This window comes from Malaclemys terrapin, chromosome 2 (assembly GCF_027887155.1).
Source record: "Malaclemys terrapin pileata isolate rMalTer1 chromosome 2, rMalTer1.hap1, whole genome shotgun sequence".
Taxonomy (NCBI): Eukaryota; Metazoa; Chordata; order Testudines; family Emydidae; genus Malaclemys; species Malaclemys terrapin.
In genome coordinates, this window is record NC_071506.1 from 174,113,451 (window position 1) to 174,136,030 (window position 22,580).

The following is a 22,580-nucleotide window of genomic DNA, read 5'->3' on the forward strand; positions in this document are numbered from 1 at the left end:
TCCCAACCCCCACTTGTTGGGGGGTCTGCTCCGACAGACAGGCCCATTACCTGTTAAGTGAAACTGGAGGGGGCTCCTGGAGAAAGGAAAAAAGAAGAATGGGGAAGGGAATTTGGGGGCTCTTGTGAATGGGACTGAGACACAGGAAGAACTGTGGGGAGAGGAAAGGAGAAACAAGAGAGAACAGGAAAAAAAGGGGAAACTCAGCCACACAATGTAAAGGAGAAAGAAGGGTCAGACATGGGCAAGCACAGAAGAGACAGCAGAATACAGAATGGGAAAGGGGAATGGGGGAGGAAGAATAAAAAAATAGAGAGAAGGAAAGAGGTTTCAAAAAGAAACAGAGCCAGATAGAGAATGATGAAGGAAATCATTCGGGGGAGGGAGGACCCACAAGTAGAGGGAAAGAATTAAAAACTACACAGTGGCAGACTGGAACTCTCAATCTGTGGGGCCCTTGCTCTGTGCTCAGATCACGATGAGACCTTTCCTAGACTTGAAATTCTATTTCCTCCTCCATCTTCTAGTCTTCACAAATATGTAACATATTATAGGCAGCCCAGAATAGTGCCACCTATACTGAAGGTTATAAGTTTTGGAGTTGGGACTCGAAATTTGGCAAGGGGGTTGTCCTGGTGTCAGGGATGTGCCTTTTGCCAGCCCCATTAAAGTGTTTCCAAATTTGGCTAAGTCATCAGCCTTTGAAAATTTTCACTATGCATCTGCTCAGAGACACTTGTTAAGAGTTTGGTAGCTAAACTCCCCAGAGATTCTGTCTGTAGTGAGTGTTTTCAAACCCAGGGCTGCAGGAAGTGAGCAGGAACTTCCCTATAATTCTTCTTTATGGCTGCTGCAGGCCACTGTAGCACTGGGCAACAGGACTCAAGGCAGGGAGACGGTCTCTCCAGTGCTCACAATCAAGATGGCTCTGTCCCCTTCTAGTGGGGGCTGGGCCACATGTAGAGATTGATGAGCCTGCTACAGTCACTGGTGAAGAGCCACCCAGGGGTGCAGCATTTCAAGTGGCAGCCTGTACACGGAATTGAGATTGTGATAGAGCACAGAATGTGGCAGGTGGTTTCCAGATGTAACACTGCACCATGGAGTGCGTTGTCAGCAACAAATGAAGGAGGCCCTGCACCCCAAATGTTATTACATTTGTCTGGTGCTTTTTAAGATGGCCACTACTGGCCTCACATTTTCCACCCTTCTCTCCTCACTTTCCATTTCTGCCTTCTGGACCCACTATAGTTGATACGGTATAAATTTTTAACATTAACAAAATTGGACTGATTTTCATTATGTTTTAGGTCTATTTTATATTGTACCGTGAATATTTTGGCTGGGAGGGTTGGATTAGCATTAAAATTGTAATTAATTATTCATGATTATGATTATTACTCATGCAGTGTACAATGATCTTAAGTCTTACTGTCATATGGCTGCACATGTGCTTTAGAGCTTTTGAGTAGCCTCAGGTATGCTATTACTTTACATTTAAATTCTTCTGCATCACTTGTCTTTACAAAATTGCACATGAAAACTATTTTTTAAAGAAATGTAACCATATAAATGCTGACGAAAGATGCAATGAGCTATTTCAACTTCATGTATATTTAACAAACAAAACTATGTAATCAGATCCATAACAGATGCTATTTAAAGCAGTTAGTAAAAGCGATAGTTCCAGTTACAAAAGGCAGTTTTTAATCCAAGCCTTTTCAAGACGTTTCCAATAAGAGAGCTCTTGAATAACTAAGTCCTTGATTCAGCCAGGTACTTAAGCATGGGCTTAACTTTAAACAGATGAGTAGTCCCACCGGAATCAAGACTACTCACATGCTTATGTTGCACATGTAGGGTGTCAGGCATCCAGTTTTCAACCCAAAAGGGACCCCGCGGGCTCCGGTCGGCACCACCGACCGGGCTGTTAAAAGTCTGGTCAGCAGCGCAGTGGGGGCCCGGGGCTAAGGCAGACTCCCTGCCTGCCCTAGCTCCCCACAGCATCCAGAAGCGGTCGTCAGATCCCTGCAGCCCCTAGAAACATGGGCGGCCAGGGAGGCTCCGCGCTGCTCCGGCCCTGAGGATGGCTCCACAGCTCCCATTGTCCAGGAACCACGAGCAATGGGAGCTGCAGGAGTGGCGCCTGTGGGCACGAAAGCAGTGCATGGAGCCTCCCTGGCCACCCATGAGTGTAGAGCAGGGGTTGGCAGCCTTTCAGAAGTGGTGTGCCGAGTCTTCATTTATTCACGCTAATTTAAGGTTTCACGTGCCAGTAATACATTTTAACATTTTTAGAAGGTCTCTTTCTCTAAGTCTATAATATATAACTAAACTATTGTTGTATATAAAGTAAATAAGGTTTTTTAAATGTTTAAGAAGCTTCATTTAAAAATAAATTAAAATGCAGAGCCCCTCCGGACCAGTGGCCAGGACCCGGGCAGTGTGAGTGCCACTGAAAATCAGCTCGTGTGCCGCCTTTGGCGCACATGCCATAGGTTGCCTACCCCTGGTCTAGAGGCTCCAGGGACATGGTGGCCGCTTCCCAGGAGCCACGGTAAGCGCCAATGGGATCCCGCAGATTGTCTTGCAAGATTTATCAATGAAATTTCTTGCAGTAATACTCATCAGGAAGCCTGACCTATTTTGGATGCAGTGTTAGACAATGTTTTGTTAAGAATATCACAGCTACGTGACTTGTGAGTATCACTGCAACAAGGATTATAATGTTTTGTTTTTTATTGTAGGGTCATATCCTCATTCCTGTCTCTGGCTTTAGAGGGTTTTGACTAAAGCAGAAGCAATGTGGTTCTGGTGCAGGGGTAGTGAAAAGGATAGGGAAGGAAACCGGAAGCTAAAGAGCACAACTTTGTGGTGGACTCGAGTAGCAACGTCTTACAAATTATGTCAAAGCTATGGTGGAAGCCCGGCTCACAGGAAATAGTTGGGGGAGGGGAGCCTAGTTATGTAGAATCCTCTGATGATACTGCAACAGCTGCCATAGTAGTGAGTTGACTCAGAGAGAGGCCACTTGAAACGGAATTTAAGAGGGTCTAACATGCAAAACATTGCAGATTGGGTGGTGACTTCTGGTCTCAACAACGTCTTATCTGAAAAAACTTTCATTGATTTCAATGGCTTCGGATGAGGCCCAAAGTAGGTACTTAAATCTATCCCTGTTCACACAAGCATGCACTTAAGTGCTTTGCTGAATCTGGCTTTACTGATGAATCAGTATCTGAGGCTATGTCTACACTACAAATTACTTTGGTATAATTTATGTCGCTCAGGGGTGTGAATAAGCCACCCTTGTGAACAACATAAGTTATACCAACGTAAGCTCCAGTGTAGACAGCTCTCCCGCTGAAATAGCTACTGCCTCTTGCAGAGGCAAGAGTTATTAAGCCGATGGGAGAGCTCACTTCTGTCAGCTTAGAGCGTCTTCACAAGAAGTGCTTTAGTGGTGCAACTGCATTGGTGCAGCTGTGGTGCTGTAAATGATGTAGTGTAGACATAGTCTTAGAATCTCCGGAGGCACTCAGCATCATGCAGGATTAGGCTCCCATGATCATGAACTGATATAGACTATGCCTGAATCTGCCCTGTGAGTTTATAAAGAAAACCGCACCATATCTAGTAGGCTTAGGTTCTTGCTACAGTGAAAGAATGTGTCAACAACTATGTACCACTTAGTGAGAAAAATGTTTTGGGGATTTCAATGAAGATCAAAGGTTTTGTACCTCTAGAACTTGCTGAATCATTCTTAAGTGAGGCCATGTCATAACTATAAAGGGAAGGGTAACAGCCCTCCTGTGTACAGTACTATAAAATCCCTCCTGGCCAGAGACTCCAAAATCCTTTTCCCTGTAAAGGGTTAAGAAGCTCAGGTAACCTGGCTGACACCTGACCCAAAGGACCAATAAGGGGACAAGATACTTTCAAATCTTGGTGGGGGGAAGGCTTTTGTTTGTGCTCTTTGTTTTGGGGGTTGTTCGCTCTTGGGACTGAGAGGGACCAGACATCAATCCAGGCTCTCCAAATCTTTCTGAACAAGTCTCTCATATTTCCAACTTGTAAGTAAATAGCCAGGCAAGGCGTGTTAGTTTTTATCTTTGTTTTCTCAACTTGTAAATGTACCTTTTTGCTAGAGTGTTTATCTCTGTTTGCTGTAACTTTGAACCTAAGGCTAGAGGGGATTCCTCTGGGCTCTTTAAGTTTGATTACCCTGTAACGTTATTTTCCCTCCTGATTATAAAAGAGATGATTTTTACCTTTTTCTTTAATTAAAAGCCTTCTTTTTAAGAACCTGATTGATTTTTTCCTTGTTTTTAGATCCAAGGGGGTTGGATCTTGATCCAGCAGGAGTTGGTGGGAGAAAGGAAGGGGATGGTTAATTTCTCCTTGTTTTAAGATCCAAGGGGTTTGGATCTGTATTCACCAGGGAATTGGTGAAGAGTCTCTCAAGGCTACCCAGGGAAGGGAATTAGCATTTTGGGAGTGGTGGCAGCGGACCAGATCTAAGCTGGTAGTTAAGCTTAGAAGTTTTCATGCAGGCCCCCACATTTGTACCCTAAAGTTCAAAGTGGGGAAGCAGCCTTGACAGGCCAAAACACTTGAAATACTTTAATGATTTTCCTCTTTCCAAAATTTCTTATTTTCCAGATTATACAATTTTCTTGATAATGTTTCATGGACTGTAGCTGCTATCATATGCGATACCATGGCTGAATTTCTTACTGGTCAAAAATTATTATTTATCTTTTTGTGGCTGTTCCTCTCTCTCCCTCTCCTCCTGGTTGAGCTTATTATGGAAGACTATCTTTAAAACAGGACACCCAAATAATAAAAAGGAAATTTTTTTGTATATATATTAAAAAAAAAGATTCCTACTGTTTAGATCATGAACTGAGGTTTTTTTAAATTTTAGCAATGCTAAAGAGATCCTAGACTCAAACAGGATCATTATTATTTCACAATAAATTTTCAAGTGGAAAACCACTTGACTATTAAAAAATAATGGACAGGAATCTCTGCCTTCTCTTTTAGCATATTTTGTTCTGAGAAAGAATGCCAAATGAACTTTCATGATATCACCTAGTACAAAACTCTTATAACAAGTGCTTTAATTTCAAGCTCTGGTAAGAATCAATATTTTGAATTCAAGTCAGTGAAGTGGCAGTGGCACAACCACATAATTATAAATAACTCCGCTTTGTCTTCTTCATAAAAGCAATTCAAATAAAACTTAAATCAATTGAAAGGATGGTATAGTTTGAGAACGAGGAAAAAGTAACTACATACTGGATTTAAGTAATAAAAAGAAACCTCTTTGCATAGTTACGTTCTTAGGCCCCAGTCCTGAGTCTTATGCACAGGCTTAAAGTGCTCGTAGTGCATATTGTTAAGCACGTGCTTAAGTCCTTGCAGAGTCAGGGCCTTAGGGCCTGCTACTGTAAACTCTTACTACTTGGTGTAGCACTTATGAATTTTCAACTGGGAAGTATTCATGGTAACAGGGCTACGCCCAGTAGTAAGTATTTGAAGAATAGGATATTTAAGGTCCTGTAGCAATGTTAACTCTTATCATTTTTATTGCATGTCTCATGATATTTAGTGCGTTTCTTTAAGCTCAAGTTCCTGGAGTCATGTGCTCAGGTAAGAATCTTAGCTTTCTTTAAAAAAGCTTTTTGGCCAGTGTGGTTGCAGAGAAAAGCTTGAGAATGTGACTGAAATAACACATTAAAGGTTCAAACACCAGAGTAGATATATTTATATTTTAAATCCCATGACTTTTCAGCCAACTGCATGATTTTGCGGGGGGGCTGACTCAATTTTTGAATAGTAGGGGATGGAAGTGATGCTGTAGTGTAATCAGCAATCCATTCCATGGTTGCCTAATCTGGGCCAAGAGTAAGACAAACTCTGGGTGAGATCCTCATCCCTCAGCCCCCAACTCCAGCCCCTTTATTCCAGTTCAAAGAGTCAGAGTGCTGTAAAAGGGTTGCAGAAGGTCTGGACCAGGTGGAGAAGGATTTCACCTAGTGCAGACACAGCAGAAACCAACTGTAAGGCTAGCATACAAGGACCCAGTGTGAGAAAGCAGCACCCTGGAACCCCCGTATTCACCACTGAGATAGGATAATGATATATTTTGTACAAAGTATGCCTTGTGAGGCATCATTTTAAAAGTTTTGATCTGCTGAACATTAATATCTGGTTGGATTGTTATGTACAATCATTATATGTAAGGTTATGAAGTATTGCTGTATCTGTTACTGAAATATGTTGTGCGGTTGGGAACACCCACAACCAGCATTTCAAGTACAACAATGGAGTAGCCAGAAAGCGTTAATGGCTCCTCAACCCCCACCAAGAAAAGAATCCACTATCCCAGAAACTTTTCAGAGAGACCATGTAGATTATGGAGACTGCTTGACCAATGGGGACTGCCTGATCCCCACATCACAGCAAAGATCTTTCCAGCAAGCTTGAAGAAAATATAGAAGAGAGGAAGTGACATCATTACTTGGCCTCTTCCACCCCCTCTCCCATTCAATACCTGGAGAAATGTCTGGAGGACAAAGACCTTGAACTGGGGGAGGGAGGTCCCAGGCTCGAAAAGAGTCCAAGCCTGTGTATTGAGGATCTGTAACCTGCTTGTACTATCCGTCAGGGTGAGGCACTAATTGATTCAAATCCTGTTGAGTTTGTAGAACTTAGACTATGATTTTATTTTAATTCTTAAGTAACCAACTTTGATCTCTACGCTTGATATTTATAATCACTTAAAATCTATCTTTCCGGAGTTAATAAATCTGTTTTATTTTTACCTAAAACAGTGTGTTTTGGTTGAACTACTTGAGAAATCTCAGCTCAGGTTACAAAGGCTAGAGTGTGTCCTCTCCACATCGAGGGAGAGGCAGATTAGATAATGAATTTACACTGGCCAGGCTTCTGACCAGTGCAATATGATACAGTTCTGGGGGGCAAGACTGGGGAGCGGGGAAGTAGGGGGGAATTGGCAGGAGCCTCCCTATTGATTTTTCATGAGTGGCTGGGAGATCATTCATGTGTAACACAGTGAGGTATGTTCCTCCCTGTGGATGTCTGTGTAAGTGCAGTATCTGCCAGAGGATTGTAGCGTGCCAACCGTGTCAGTGTGAGAGGCAGCCCGGGTTGGTGGGACAGAAGGTTCAGAGGTCCCACAGTCCAGGTTACACCCCAGAGACAAACTGGGGGTGAGGGGGGGAGTGTGATGAGGCAGGACTAAAGGAGGGAGGGGCACATTGGGGTATGGCCACAGCATACAGCACTGGAAGGCTGCTGTAATTTACAGGCCCCCAGGGCTGTTTTAAATTAAACCAGGGCCTCTCCAGCCCTTGGAGCAGGTGGGGACTGGGAAGGCACCAAGAGGCTTAAAGTCACCCTAGCCCCAATGCTGTGCTTTCTAAAGACTCCATGAGGCTGAAATCATTCGGACTCCAGGCAGATTTAAGAATCTGCCCCGTGGATCTTCTTGCAGTGTCAGAATCTAGTTCTGCAAATATTACTCAAAGCAAAATGTTGGTAAACACATAACATAATATTGTTGCTATGGACAACTATGTAAAGCATTTTAAAACCCATTGACAAATGTTACAAACCAATCTGTAGAATAACAGAGGAAAAGGCCAGATTTACACATTATTTTGTTTACCAAATACTTAGAATTTGTGTCAAAATGGAAGTCAATTACATCTTGATTGCAATTATTAATTGTGTAATTAATCAAATATAAAAACATAAGAATGGCCATACTAGGTCAGACCAAAGGTCCATCTAGCCCAGTATCCTGTCTTCCGACAGTGGCCAATGCCAGGTGCTTCAGAAGGAATGAACGGAACAGGGAATCACCAAGTGATCCATCTCCTGCTGCCCATTCCCAGCTTCTGGCAAACAGGCTGGGGACACCAACATTATTCTCAAGGTTCCATTGTGTATGTAAACAAGGCTGTTTCTGAAACACGTTGAGAAAACAGCATGGAGGGAAAATACTGCCTTTTGAGCCCACATTTGTAGGACCACCTTATTTGACCTTAGTGAAACATCTTATTGCCATGACAGAACCATTAATTTCCTCATCATACACCTCTAAATTGTAAAACCAAAGGACATTTCAGTGCAGAAATAAAAGTTACATAAAACAAAGTAACCACCACCTTTAAAATATACATTTTAGCAAACTTTTAGACTCTCTGGGCCTGTTTACACAAGGACACTGAGGAAAATTAATCCAAATAAAGGTTAATTAAAAGTCAGTTAGTTAAACTGCCTAAAAGAGGCCTTAATTTGGTTACAGTGAATTAAGATAAACCAAATTAAGGTAATTTTAATTCCGAATTAGAGTATCCACACAGGAGTTTAATGAAATTTAACTAATCCTCTTTTAATTCAAACCTTCAGTTAATTCAGATTAACTCTCCTGAATGTCCCCAGGTAGACAAGTCATATGCTGTTTAACAATAGAATAATTCATATTTAAGTAAACCTACTGTGCTCTAGTTATCACAGATTTGCATTAGACAAATCAATACATACACTGTTTATCTTTGGAGCAAAATGAATGCTTTTGGAAAGTTCTGTTACAAAAGTGCCTTAAGGCAGATGGTGATGTAAGGATCTTAATACTGTAATATTCATTTGAAAGATAGGTCTATTCCTCATATTATGAGTTGGGTGAAATCTAGTTATGAGTTGAGTTAAAACCCCAATGAGACTGATAATTGAAAGGTAAGTTCACACCTAACGTAACTTTAAGCACAAATCCCACCTAAGACAGAGGGGTGCATGTGGGTAGACAGATCATACAAAAACTGACATCAGACAAGAACAGAGAAAGAGGGAGAGGCAAGAAAGCCAAGCAAGAGTCTGTAAGCATTGTGTGACCCCGGACAAAGCTAGAGAGCGTGCTTTCGGGTCTGGTGTTGGCTAAAAAGGCTTGGGGGCTGTAAGCTAAGAAACTGCTCCTTTTGTTCTGGGTTCTTTCTGAATTCAGAGACACAGGACTTTGCACATTTCTTGGTAATAAACAAGATTGCATCAAAGAAAATACCAGACTCCATCAGTTTCTGTTTCCAACTGGAACATCCCCAGCGCCCCAAACTCTGCCTAGCTGCTCGAGTCAAAAAGGAGTAACACTGGTGTCAGGAGCGGGAACCAGTTTCTAAGAAGAGAGATTGTGTCCCAGTGTTCCTGCTGAACTAAGATGGAACAAATAATGGAGGCATTTGCAGAATACAAAACCGGCCAGTGGGATTTAAAACAAAACCTAAAATAGGAGCTGGAGGCTTCACAAAAGAATTTTTAAAAAATACACAAATGTTTCAGAAAAAGAACAAAAGCAACATCTGCAGGATTCCCAGAAAGGGATGAGGATTGCCTTACAGGCAGAGGTCAAATCTCTGTTGGAGCAGCAACTACAAAATGTCCAGATAGGTTGGGAAGCCCAGCTGCATAGCTCCCAAGCTGAAATGGCAAGATAGAGGAGGCCAGCAACCTGACTGCCATAGACCTGAAGTTTTTCCATGAAATAGTGGAGACCAGGCAGGCTGTAGCCAGCTTGGAACTCAATAACAGAGATGAGCTGCAGCAAGGACACAAGGAGCTCAAAATTCAGTTCAAGAAGGAAAGGTCACAGATCACAGTGGAAGGGCAGCCAGAGCACTTGGGTAAGACCAGACATTTCCAACAGTTTTCTAACATCTTTGTAACCCAGAGGCCTAGAAGGAAGAGGTTGGGTTGTCCCAGCTCAAATAATGCAAAAGCCTTTCTTTGAGGGGAAAAGACTTTCTGGGAGGCTTATTTGGATCAATTCAACATTATAGTTCAAATGAGTGGCTAGAAAGAGGGACAGAAAGGGGTTTCTAGCAGGCAACTTAGCTGGCCCAGCTCTGATGGTGCTGCAGAACTTACCCCCAGAAAAGAGACAGAGTTATCCAGACCTGGTACAAGCCCTTGACATGTGATTTGGAGTTGGCCAATCTAAGCAGGCCAGGGCATGGAGAGGGAAAGAAGATACCCCATCTGAACTGAACTGAGGACCTGCAGAGGCTTATGTTCCCAGCATACACAGACACCACTGAGGCCTTCCTAGATAGACTGGCTATGGACCAATTTATAGATGATCAGCTTGACTTGAACTTGCAGATCAAGACCAGTGAAAGGAGGCCAGAGACAAAATTTGCCACGGAACTTGAATCTTTCCTTGCAGCAGTGCACCAGAAGAGGAAGCAGCTGCTAGTGATAGGTTTTGGTTTATGCAATGTCCCCAGCCACATTAGAGAGGCTAATGGAAAAGGTATTATATGGCATTTCCCTCTCAATCTGTCTGTTATACCTAGATGATATCCTAGTGCATGCTAAAACATTTGCGCTAGAACCAAAACATTTACAAAGTGATAAACTGAAGGCAGCCAACTTGAAACTGAACCCAAAGAAATCTGAGTTGTTTCAAAAAGAGGTAACGTACCTTGGGCTCACAATTAGCGAGGAGGGAATTTCCACTGACAAAAAGAAAATGGAGGCTGTACAGAGCTGGCCCACTCCCAAGACATTCACATATGTGCAGAGTTTTATAGGACTCAGAAGGTTTGTTTGTGGGTTTGCACAGGTTGCGAGAAAGGGAAATCACTTCAGTGGTTAGCAGAGTGTGATGTAGAATTTTCAGAGTTAAAAAAGGCTCTGGTGACTGCTCCTGTCTTGGCCTAACTTTGTTTCAAAACCCCCTTTTCATATTGGTCACAGATGCTATCGCTTATACTCTGGAGACAGTACTGACACAGGAACACAAGAGACGTGAGAGGCTGGTTGCTTATTAGAGCAAAAGTCCAAGTTCTCCTCAGCTAAATTATTGCACCACCCAAAAGGAACTTGTAGCAGTGGTTAAATCTGTAGAACATTTTCATCGGTATTTGTATGGGAGGAAGTTTGTGGTCAGGACAGACCATGCTTCCCTGCAATGGCTCTTTAGATACAAGAATCCTGAGGGACAGCTTGCCAGATGGTTGGAGAAACTGCAGTGCTATGATTTCCCAATCACACATAAGCCTGGCCATAAGCATGATATTGCTGATACTTTGTCCAGACAACTCTGTTGGCAGTCTAATTGCAAACCCTGCCCCAAATAGAAGAGCAAAGAATTAGTTGCTCAAGGGAATGGGGGTGGCTCACTTCCTCTAATTCACAGAAGTGCCCATGTTCCTGGTTCATCAACTGGAATGATGGGGATGGGGCTGCAGGAATGGACCCCAGAACAAGTCAAAACTTCCCAGAGAGAGGATCCTGATATCAGTGTGTGACTGGAAAATCAATTTGCATATGCAGCCACCGTGAAACACAGTGTCCCCCCCATAACACCACACTAAAGGCTTTCTGGTCAAAGTGGGAAAGCTTGGAGTTTAAAGAGGAAATATTGTATAGGAGTGGGGAGAAACCAGCAGGTAATGGATCCAGATACCAGCTGGTTGTACCAGATGCATTGAAAAAGAAGTTTTGAGGTTACATCATGATTTTAAAACTACTGGACATTTTTGGGACTGCAAAAACCTTAGCTAACCTAAAGGAGAATTTCTATTGGGTAAAATTCAGGCAGGATGTGGGAAATTGATACAGGAAATGTGATGCTTGCATTACAAAGGGAGGTCCCTTTATAACTGGGAGGTTCCCTTTGCGGCATTATCTTGTGGGGGGCACCAATGGAGTGCGCTGCCATTGATGTTCTTGGGACTTGGCTAAGACAGAGGCTGGCAATCAGTATTTCCTGGTGGTTCTGGACTACTTTTCAAAATGACCTGAGGCTAACACACTTATAAGAAATCAAGATGCTGGGACAGTAGCAGAGGTCTTAGTAAATGAATTCTTCAACAGATTTGGAGTCCCAGATGAGTTACACAAAGATCAAAGGAGAAAATCAGAATCCAAAGTATTCCAACACATTTGTGAGATTCTAGGGATTGCAGAGCTCCCATCACCTCCCCCACGGGACGGTGAAAAGGTTCAATAGGACTCTAGGGGCTCCTTTGTAGAACAGTGTCAAAGGGACTGGGACCAGCATATCCCATTCCTTTTGATGGCTTATAGGACAGCAGTCAGTGAGAGTACAAAGGGTATCCCAGCACTTCTCACATCTGGGCATGAGCTAAGGGGTCCCAGCAAACCTTTTATATAGAGTCCCTGAAGAGGAACAAAGGCTGTGTAGAAACCCTACAATCCAACACTGAAAATGTTCACACTTTTGCTAGGGGAAATGTTAGGATAGCCTCTGACAACTTTGACAAGGCACCTCCTTCGTCTCGCCAGATTTTAGTGCTTCCCCCTCTGGCGATGGTGGGCCTAGGGTAATCAGCTCCTTCCCCCTTCTGTGATCCCTTGGTTGTACTTTAAGGGTAGGCCTGAAGGTTAGCCTAAGGGTTGATCTTCCACCAAACAAGAGAGGCTGCAACCTGGCACACTGAAGATACACGTGTGCCAGGGTCTCCATCATGCCGCAGAAAGGGCAGGCTTTGGGGAAGGGGGTGAACTGTGCCAGGTACACTCCTGTGCTCACGGTTCCATGGATATCCCCGGCAGGCCGCGGAACGAGGGTATAATACAAGCTGGCCCACCAGGGTACCCCATCCTCCACACTTGGTAATAGGCACTGCCACTTGGTGTCTGGGTGGGACGCGAGGGTGGGAAAATGAAGCGCATGGCACACAAGTGTGTACAATTGATCTCTTAGTGAGGTTCGGAAATAAACCATCTGCAGAGCAGCTGGCTTGGAGTACGAGGAGGAGGGGGCTGGGAGGGTTCACGGGGCAGGGGCCCAATGGAAAGGTCTGGAGGGCCTGGGGTGAGGGGTGGGCAGGGAGCGCCCTCTTGCAAGACCCGCTCAAGGTAGACTTGAGAAGCAGGCAGTAAGGCAGCTTCAACCTCATGAAGTACGCGTTGAGGGGTCTGAAGGGCAGGACCAGCTCTAGGCACCAGCAAAGCAAGCACGTGTTTGGGGCGGCACATTTCCAGGGGCGGCATTCTGGCCATCCTTTTTTTTCGGGCAGTTGTGCTCTCAGATGTGCCACTTAGATGGGGCGAGGGCACCACGCCCCCGGCTGCAGTGGGAAGGGGAAGCCCCAACCCCGGATGCTGAGCTGCCAGGGCCCAGCCGCTACCTGGGGAGGAGAAGGTGAGTCCTCCCGGGGAGCCGGGGCTGTGCTGCCTCATCTGCACACTGGCTATTGCACTGCCTTGTGCCACCCCTTATATTGGAGCTTCTCTGTGCTGCCAGGCGGGGGAGGGGGTAAAACCCCTGCAGGTGCTGGGAGAAGATAACATCACTCCCTCTGCTTCCAGCGCCACCTGTGAGCCCCAGCCCCACCTGAGCTTGGGGCAGCAAATTTTTTGCGTGGGGCAGCAAAAAACCTAGCACTGGCCCTGCCAAAGGGTGGAGAGCCCCATGCACCAACCTAGCGCCAGGGGATTCATTCAGTCCCCCAAGTCGTAGTCTAGGAGGTCTCTGATCCTGGTGGCTTCTGCCAGGACCAACCTCTGATGCACCAAGGGGGACTCCGCCATGTGCACACGGAACTGAGGATTGTGCAGCAGGGGCTACGTGAGGATATCTACCCCCTCGGTGGCCACCATGGACCTGGTCGCTGAAACCCTGTACGGTACTGATCCAAATCAATGAAGTGGTGTACAGGATATAGTTGGGTCCCAGGACTAAACCCACAGTTATCCATAAGAGCCATGTACGATGGTATCAGGGGGACAGAATTTCAGCTTGGCTGCCCCCTGAATCTGAGCATGTAGCTGTGGAAGTTGAAGCTGGAAGAGTTATTATAGAGGTGAATCCCCCAATCAAACAAAGTGGGCAGGGTTTGCCTCAACCAGCAAATTCCACAGAAACAACAGGCATTTCTCAGGGCAGGGGCTGATTGAAAAGAAACCCGGGGAGAGAAAAGCCCCAAAGAGATTTGGGTGGGAATAAAATTCTTTTATATTGATGATGTAAAACTATCCAGCTGAAAAGATGTTGTACATATGTAAATAGCTAACCATTTATCATTTGTTGAATTATTTCTTTTCTCTTTTTTGTTTTGGGATGGGTTGTTAGGTGTCTTCATTTTAGATCTCATCAGGACAATGAGTGAAGCTGAGGTGGCGGGGAAGGGTGTTGTTATGAGCTGGGTGAAATTTAGTTACAGGTTGAATTAAAACCCCATTGAAACTGATAGGTGTGAAGTCACCCTTCAGTTAACATAGCTGTAAGCATAAGCCCTCAACTAAAATAGAGTTGTGTGTGTGTACATGTAAGAGAGAGCGAGACCGAAACAGAGACAGAACACACCCACTCAGGAGCATTTGGCTGATTATTGTTTTGGGTAGACGTGTGTGGGAAGAGAGATCACACAGGAATTGAGAACAGACAAGGAGAGAGAAAAAGGGAAAGGCAATAAAGCCAAGCAGGATATTGTAAGCACAGTGCGATCCTCGACAAAGCTAGAGAAAGTTTTTGGGGTTGGTGTTGGCTAACGAGGCTTGGGACTGTAAGCAAAGAAGCTGCTCTTTTTGTTCTTGGTTCCTTCTGCGTTCATAGACACAGGACTTTGTACATTCCTTGTAATTAACAAGACTGCATCAAAGAAAATACCAGAATTTAATCAATTTCTGTTTCCAACTGGAACGCCCCAGTACCCCAAACTTTGGCCAGCCACTCATGTTGAAAAATGGCAACACTCAAGTGTGTTCTGGTTTGCAACAAAGAGAATTTCTCAACCAACCATTCATGTTTTATGCTCTCTCTAGGCATTAAAATTTTGCAGAGCTTTATAAGTATGTCACTTTTCTGCATTGTCTGCCATCTCTGAGCATCTGACCATCCAATCCTGAAGGCTTCTCTGAATTGCTTTAATTGCAGGTGTGTGACGCAGTAAGGTTTGGCTTTATAACACAAATTTCCCCTTGAAAAAAATATCTCTGTTCCTGCCACATTCTCCACATTCTCTGCAAACACTAATGCAATAAGAAGTTGTGTTTCCCTTCAGTATCTAACTAATCTATCACCAGCCATATCTCCTCAAAGGAGCCTGTTGCCTACCTGGTTTACGCTGAATAGAGTGGGTTTTTCCCCCCATTTTCCTTCATTGTCCATCCATTATCCTAATTTCATTTTCTGCCTTTGTTTGTCCATAACCAGCTTATAAGCAGCAGCTGCAGTATATGGATATTGGCTATATGGAACAACTAATATGAGAAAGGGTTTACAGGATTGAAATCCTAGGTTTCATAACATTTCTGGTCTGATCAAGATTACTTGACAAACAGGCACAGTTCTTTAAACTGTCCTTCCTACCTTCTGAAACTTGGCAGCCTTTTTTGATAAGGAAACAAGAATACACTAAATGACTTTGGGGACCCCATTTTGTTCATTCTAGCGCTTTTCTTCCCTCCTATAGAAAGCAAGTATTTACATTACGTCATTTAAGGCAGATGTATTATTGCTCTCTACTTGGTTGCCTTTTGATACTATTTAAAAGGAGTCACTTAAAACGGTAGTTATTTATTAATTTAAACTTAGGGTACATCTACACTACAGGGGGGAGTCGATTTAAAATACGCAAATTCAGCTACGTGAATAGCGTAGCTGAATTCGACGTATCACAGCCGACTTACCCCGCTGTGAGGACGGCGGCAAAATCGACTTCTGTGGCTTTCTGTCGACGGCGCTTACTCCCACCTCCGCTGGTGGAGTAAGAGCGCCGATTCAGGGATCGATTGTGGGACGCGATAAATCGATCCCCGCGAGGTCGATTTCTACCCGCCGATTCAGGCGGGTAGTGTAGACCTAGCCTTAGAGTGGGATGATCCTCTTATTGTGGCACTTGCCATTTACATTAAGTACAATAAATGTTTGCTCCCAAACAGCTTGTTTTTCCTATTTTAGTTTAAACAAGTAATACAATCAGTTGATGCTATCCTAATCATTCCCCTCATTTATTCGCAGGTGGTAAAATGAAGTGTCCAAGTTTCATGTCCTTGGAGCCACCTTTCGAAGGGCTTCAAGGAACAGGTGCTTCAGGACATGAGGAAAGACCTCAAGGAATGAAAGACTTACAATTCATCCTGTGACTTAAACAAAACCAATCAGATAAATTGCTATTTTAAAAATAATGTATTTAGCTTCAAAGATCTGTGAGAAGATGTATGTTCTGAGCTAAGATTCATTAGGACATTCCAAGTATAATTGTCTTTGCTTGAGAAAAGAAAGAAGAACAACACTATGCTAATCTGGACACCAATTCTTTGGTGGGGTCAACTTTGCTTCAGTTGAAGTCAACGGGAGCTGGATTGGGCCTTTCGAAGGATTTATTTTCACTACTGGGGTAAGTTGATCTAAATTAAACTACTCCAGCTACGTGAAGAATGTAGCAGGAATCGACGTAGCTTAGGTCGACTTACTCCAGTGTCTTCACGGTGCTGAGTTGACGGGAGATGCTCGCCGGTCGACTTCCCTTACTCTTCTCGGAGAGCTGAAGTACCAGGGTTGACCAGTGAGCGCTCTGCCATCAATTTAGTGGATCTTCACTAGCCCCACTAAATCGATTCCTGCTGCATCGATTGCGGCAGTGTCGATCTCCCCACAGTGGAGACCAGCCCAAAGTGTCCTTCTACTCTATTCTGAAAAGTGGTTACATTCAGTAACCACTTTCTTGCATGATGTAATCAGAATCATGTCTGCTAACTCCTGTCACTATGTTTTTACTCATGTTAGCCCTGAAAAACCAACACAACTAGGACAAAGAGAAAGGAGTGGGTTTTTTTTTGTTTGTTTCTTTTACACAAAGTGCCAGTTACACCTGTGCAAATCCACTGAAAGCACTGGGGTCACAGAGAATAGTTTGAAGATAGTGGGATTGCAGTGGGCTAGATTTGGGCCTCAGAACTTCTGTTTCCAGTGGTGATGTGTAAGAAGGAAAGAACCCACCTTGACTCTTAGATTCCAGACTAAGTTTACAGAGCTAGTAGTTACTGTTTTTCTTGTTACCTGAGCATATTTCACATGTATTGATATACAATAAATATACAACCCCATGACACCATTTCTACTGTCACCTTTCAAAGTAGGACTGCACTTCAAGTTTTCCTTAAGACTAAAGGGTCAATTTTCATCTCTGGGTGAGCTACAATAAAGGGAGAAAGCCTAAAGAGATGAAAGTCCAATGGTAGCTTTAAGTTATAAATTCCCTTTGAATTATGTAACTGCTTCCCAGCTTTATTTTCCTGAAAACGACAGGGAAAAACAAACAGTCTCATTAAACTTCAGTAAAAGCATCCTTCAGCCTGGTCCACATTCACCTGTATTCTTTGGCTGCTTTGCACTGCTCTGGAACGAAGCAATACAGCTAGTTGTTCCAGAGTATATGGGCCTTTGGTTTTTGTGCCTTTCATAAGAATCTGGCACAAAATTGCAAATTCCATCAAATCCTGGGCTCGTCTAGTAGTGTCCATCCTAAAATACCAACAATAGTCAGCATTCTAAGGGTATGTCTTCACTATCAATGTTAACGTGGCTGTGTAGTCATGGTACCAGCGCTGGGAGAGAGCTCTCCCAGTGCTGTAAAAAAACCACCCCCATGAGGGGAGTAGCTCCCAACAGCTCCCAGCGCTGGTGCACTGTCTACATTGCCTCTTTACAATGCTGAAACTTGCATCGCTCAGGTGGGTGTTTTTTCACACCCCTGAGCAAGAAAGTTTCAGTGCTGTAAAGTGGCAGTGTAGACAAGGCCTAAAAAATGTGCAAGTTGTCTGTGTAGGAAACTATAGCTGAGGTATACCACTAATGTCTATGCATGAATGATACTCACTGGAGGGCCTGGCTCACCAGAAGGTCCATCTTTCCCATCTTTCCCTGGTGATCCAGGGGGTCCTGAATTTGAATCAGGTTTTCCTGGTGCTCCGGGTAATCCTGGAGGGCCTGGTGGCCCAGGGAGACCCTTGAGAAATCAGAAATACTGTTAGAAAACATTGTTGTTTGTTTTCATCCCCCACCTTGGCCAGGTCCATGCAGCATTCTTAAAGAGAATTCATAAAACTCTATACCACTGAACTTGGGCAAACACTTCCCTTTCTTTTCATTAAGGGTCAATCCTGCTCCCATTGATCCCCCTCTCTCCCTGAGCAGGGTCACAGAAGGTCACTCTTCCCTTGCTCTGGGAGGTATGCCTCCAACATCACCTTTAATCTGCAACAACGGAAGATAGTTAAAAATGAAAACCTGATGTGTTTACTTTGTGTAAGATACTCAGGGATACTCCAGTGATCAACATGGTCTTCATATCTAAGCAATTAGGTTAGATAAAAGCCAAGAGGACTTCTGCTATTAATTTCAGAGGGAGCAGGATTATTACTACTAGTTGTTTACCATAGCACCAAGAAGTCCTAGTCATGGACATGGAATGCACGCATTCTAAAACAATATGCATTTCCTCACCTTTTGGGGGCGAAGCCAGACTTTGAGGCACCTGCTCCCCTACTTGGTGTAAACTTTGCTTGTGCCAATCAGAAACCAACACAAACAGGTTTTGGGCCCCATCCCCTATGACACTTCTATGATGTCATAGTTGGTACTTTATGGGCCTGCCTGCCATGTGCAGGCAGGGAGAGGAGAAAGAAAAACGAATCCTGTGTATCCTGTGTACACCCGTAACCGAGCCTGATCACCTCGAAGCCTCTCTCTCAGCTCACGTGTTTCAAACAGAGTGTCTACGTTTGCCGGTCGTTATGCCTTGGTTTGTATTTGTAAGTATCAGTTATTACTAAATGCTGCATCTTTGTTTATAAATATTGTTAGTAGATATTTTAGTCATTGTGTGTTTTAAGTTTCATTAACTCTATTAGCTAATCAAACGCTGCTCCCTTACCCCTTGTAATTATCCCCAATAAAATTTTAAACTGATGAATTTTAGTTGTGTGTGTGTGTGTCTGCAGTTTGCAGCGTGACCCATACTCTCCTTGCATCCCTTACCAATATAGTCTATTGCCATGTGCAGCCTGGTAAATAACAGGCCTGCATTTTCTTTCGCCCCTGTGTGCCCGTGGCAATCCACATGGCATTCTCCACGGGGTCACAATGTTTGCAGCTAAACAGGCAGCCCCAGGCTCTCCTAAAGATGATAATGAGGAGAAGACAGAAAAGGTAGAGCCCATCACTACCTCCCCCTTCCCAAGTCCCTCTCAGAAAATTTTGCCACCCCCATATGAAGCTCCTAAAACTCCTGTGTATCCAGCTAAGCCAACAGCCCCAGAATTTACTGAATCTGAAACTGTAGCAGAAGCTTTGCCTATTGCGATAACTAAAACTAAAATAGATGCACAAACAGGCAACACCACGCAGGTTACTGAACTGCGAACACGTACTAAGGCCGAACTTAAAGAGTTTTTAAAGGAAACGCAACAAAAAGCCGATGAGGCACCAATGGTTCGGGTCGGGCGGCTAGCCTTAGAACACGGAGCAGAATTGGTGGACCGTGAGGAGGCTGGCATCTTAGCCAAAACGGCCAATTGGGCACGAGGCTTCCCGGGTCATGCTTTATTAAATAATCGCATTTGGCCACTTACCACCCCGGCAGCTGCCGTTTTAGCAATGCAAGGCAGTTTTAAAGGATTGTATATCCCCCCGGGAGCCTTAGTTACTCCACACGATTTAATATGGGCAATCGCAGGAGCTTCCATAGCCCTGTGGGATCCACTACAAAACCCACTTAATTTAACTGTTCAACAGCAATTGGTGGCCACACCCTTTATACATGTTACTGATCCCACCCAAATTCCTGTCTCAGCAGAGGCAGTTGATTTAGCATTAGAAGCTGCCCCTGGAGCTGACACCGGTGCCATGCTGCACTTGCATGCGGCTGTTCGCAGATCCATCTTAACGTTATTTGAAGTAGTTAGTAAAATTAAGTTGTCACTGCCGCCCCCGCCTGTTGTCCTCCCAGTTGATTCACCACCAAAAGACCCTCCAAAGAGTCAGTTTAATCCCCAAAAATATCCTGAGCGAACTAAAGCTGAACGGGCACGATTTGGCTTCCTTCTTAACAAAGGAATCCCCAAAGAAGCCCTGCGTAAAATGTCAGACCAAGAGCAGCAAAATATAGCCGAACAGCTAGGCTGGAAAAATTTGGAGGACTATGTTAGGTCAAAAAACGAATAGAGGCCAGATGCTGCCCGGCCCAAATTAAAGATCCCACCGATGAATGCCCATACGCCACCTTGTTAGTTAACGGTGACACCCCCACCTCCTTTTTATTAGTCACTGGAGCTCAAGTTAGCATTATTGAGCCCAACGTTCCCCACTGTCCTACTGGCTCCTTTATGTTTGTTCAAGGCCTCAATGCAGTACAAGAAAAACCCGTGGTTTGGGTTAAAATTGCCCACGAAAAATACGTAAGAAAAATAAAAGCCTTGTTAGGATCAAAAAATCTGCTAGGTGTCTCAGATATTAAAAAATTTAAACTGCATAATCAAATTCTGCAAGCCCTCCCTATAACCGTAGGCGATCATTCCCCCTATACCCCCAAAGTAGTTAACTCCCAGCCATGGAAATTTTCCCCTATCCCCACAAAATCCGAAGGGCTTCCCCTTATTGAAGCTTTGCTCACTCTGCTTCTAGAAGAGAAAAAGATAGAAAGGGTTACTGCATCCACCTTTCTGTCCGCAGGTTGGGGTATTCCCAAGCCCGGCGATCCCTCTAAATATCGCCTTGTCATTGATTATAGACAAGCTAACAGCTGTGTAAAGCCTATCGCATTTTCCAGCTCTGTCACCATTCCAGAAATACAGCGGCAACTAAGCGATGCAAGTAATCAGTGGGCATGTACTCTTGATTTAAAAGATATGTTTTACCAAATCCCACTCCAGGACACACAAGGCATCTTAAATTTTGCTTTTAAGGGCGTCCAATATAAATGGAAAGTCTGCCCACAGGGGTTCTGTAATTCACCTGCACTTGCATCGTCCCATCTCAATATCACATTACAAAAGGTAAAACCCCTACAGGATGTGTCCGTGTTAGCCTATGTAGATGATATTGTCATTTGTGGGCCCAATCCACAAGCAGTTCAAAGTACCACCCAGATGATAATAGATGCATTAGAAGCAGATGGGTGGCAAATTAACAAAACAAAGAGCCACCTGCAGGCTAGCCAGCAATTCTCATTCTTGGGACTCCATTTCACTCCCACCAGTCACACACAAGCCCCAGCCAGCGTATTAGACCCTTGGACAGAAGCCCCTCCAAAAAATAAATGAGAGCTTCAGCAGTTACTAGGTCTCCTTAATTATCACCGCCAATATATTCCGGCACAATTAATTTCTAACCTAGAAATCCTACAAAGCTCTCTCTCTTCTAAACGCTCCCAAGAAGTGTGGAATGCATCAGCACAAAAAAGCTTAGAGAAGCTAGCTGGCTGGTTCGCCTCTAACCCCCCTCTCGCCCGTTTTAATTCCCAAGAACCCCTCAACATTAATTTGTTTATCACAAAACACCATGTAGGGTTCACTGTATCGCAACATGGTAATGCCATTTACAATTGGGCCCATCGCCTGTCTGGACTCCAGTATAACTATGGTCTGGTGGGAAAAATGCTACTGGCTGCGTCCAGTGCCGTCACTGGTCCCAAGTCCCTATCCCAGGTACCTTGTCTGGACCACGTGTTCATTTAATCCCGTGGCTTACAAGTACCCCTCCACCTGAGTTTCATGGCACTACTCGTACCTGGCAGCTTCTATGTTTCCAGGTTGAGGTAGCTTGGCAGGCATGGACCCTAACTCCCAGCGATAACATCTTAGCCCCCCCATCTCACCAACCGTTATGCATTGAAGCAAAATATGATCCCTGGGTTGTGTCTGAAGGGGGCACCTCACCATCCCCTAGGGCGGGAGTTCTTTGTTCCACATGTAATTACTTTAATGTGCAGTTACTGCCCCACTCCTGCTCCGCACAAGAATGTGAAGTGCAGGGCGTTCTTTTAGCTGCCCAACATGTTGCTAATGCCCACTCTGCCAACAAGCAAGTTGGTTTAGGTATCGATTCTCAATTTTGTTTAGATATTTTAATTGAGCAAGCCTCTCCCTCAGCTTTTGTTAAAATGTGGGACCAAATTTTTGCCCTAATTCGTAAATTCTCTCACCCTTGGTTCGCTACGCACTGTCTCTCTCATCAACCAGACTCTAACTCTCTGCATTCCAGTCTTGATCAAAGAATGAGAGAGGTCTCCCAAGTTCATATGGCAAATCCCGCACCACAGGCCGACCCGCTGTTGCGCTGGCTCCACGAAGAATGGGGACACTTACCACCCACAAAATTGTACGGCCTGTTATCTGGCTTTTCTGACCAAAAGCCTGACGTTAGCCGCGGTCAGTGCGAGCTCATTGTTCAGTCCTGCTTGCAGTGTGTGCAGGTAAAAACTCTGAATCGTCCCCGATATGAGCGCTCTGCATACGCTGCAGAACACTTTGCCCCAGGTAGTACATGGCAAATTGACTTAATAGGACCCCTGCCAAGTGCT

The 22,580-nt window shown here is 44.3% G+C and overlaps 1 protein-coding gene across 10 annotated transcripts in view; it reads right to left on the bottom strand.

The window, feature by feature from the left end:
- COL15A1 (collagen type XV alpha 1 chain) overlaps positions 1–22,580 on the bottom strand; it is a 299,045-nt gene that overhangs the window by 100,148 nt on the left and 176,317 nt on the right. For all 10 annotated transcript variants that reach the window (XM_054018685.1, XM_054018687.1, XM_054018686.1 and 7 more), the window contains one exon: positions 17,880–18,008. In XM_054018685.1, coding sequence (XP_053874660.1) covers positions 17,880–18,008 — 129 coding nt within the window. The remainder of the gene's footprint in view (positions 1–17,879; positions 18,009–22,580) is intronic.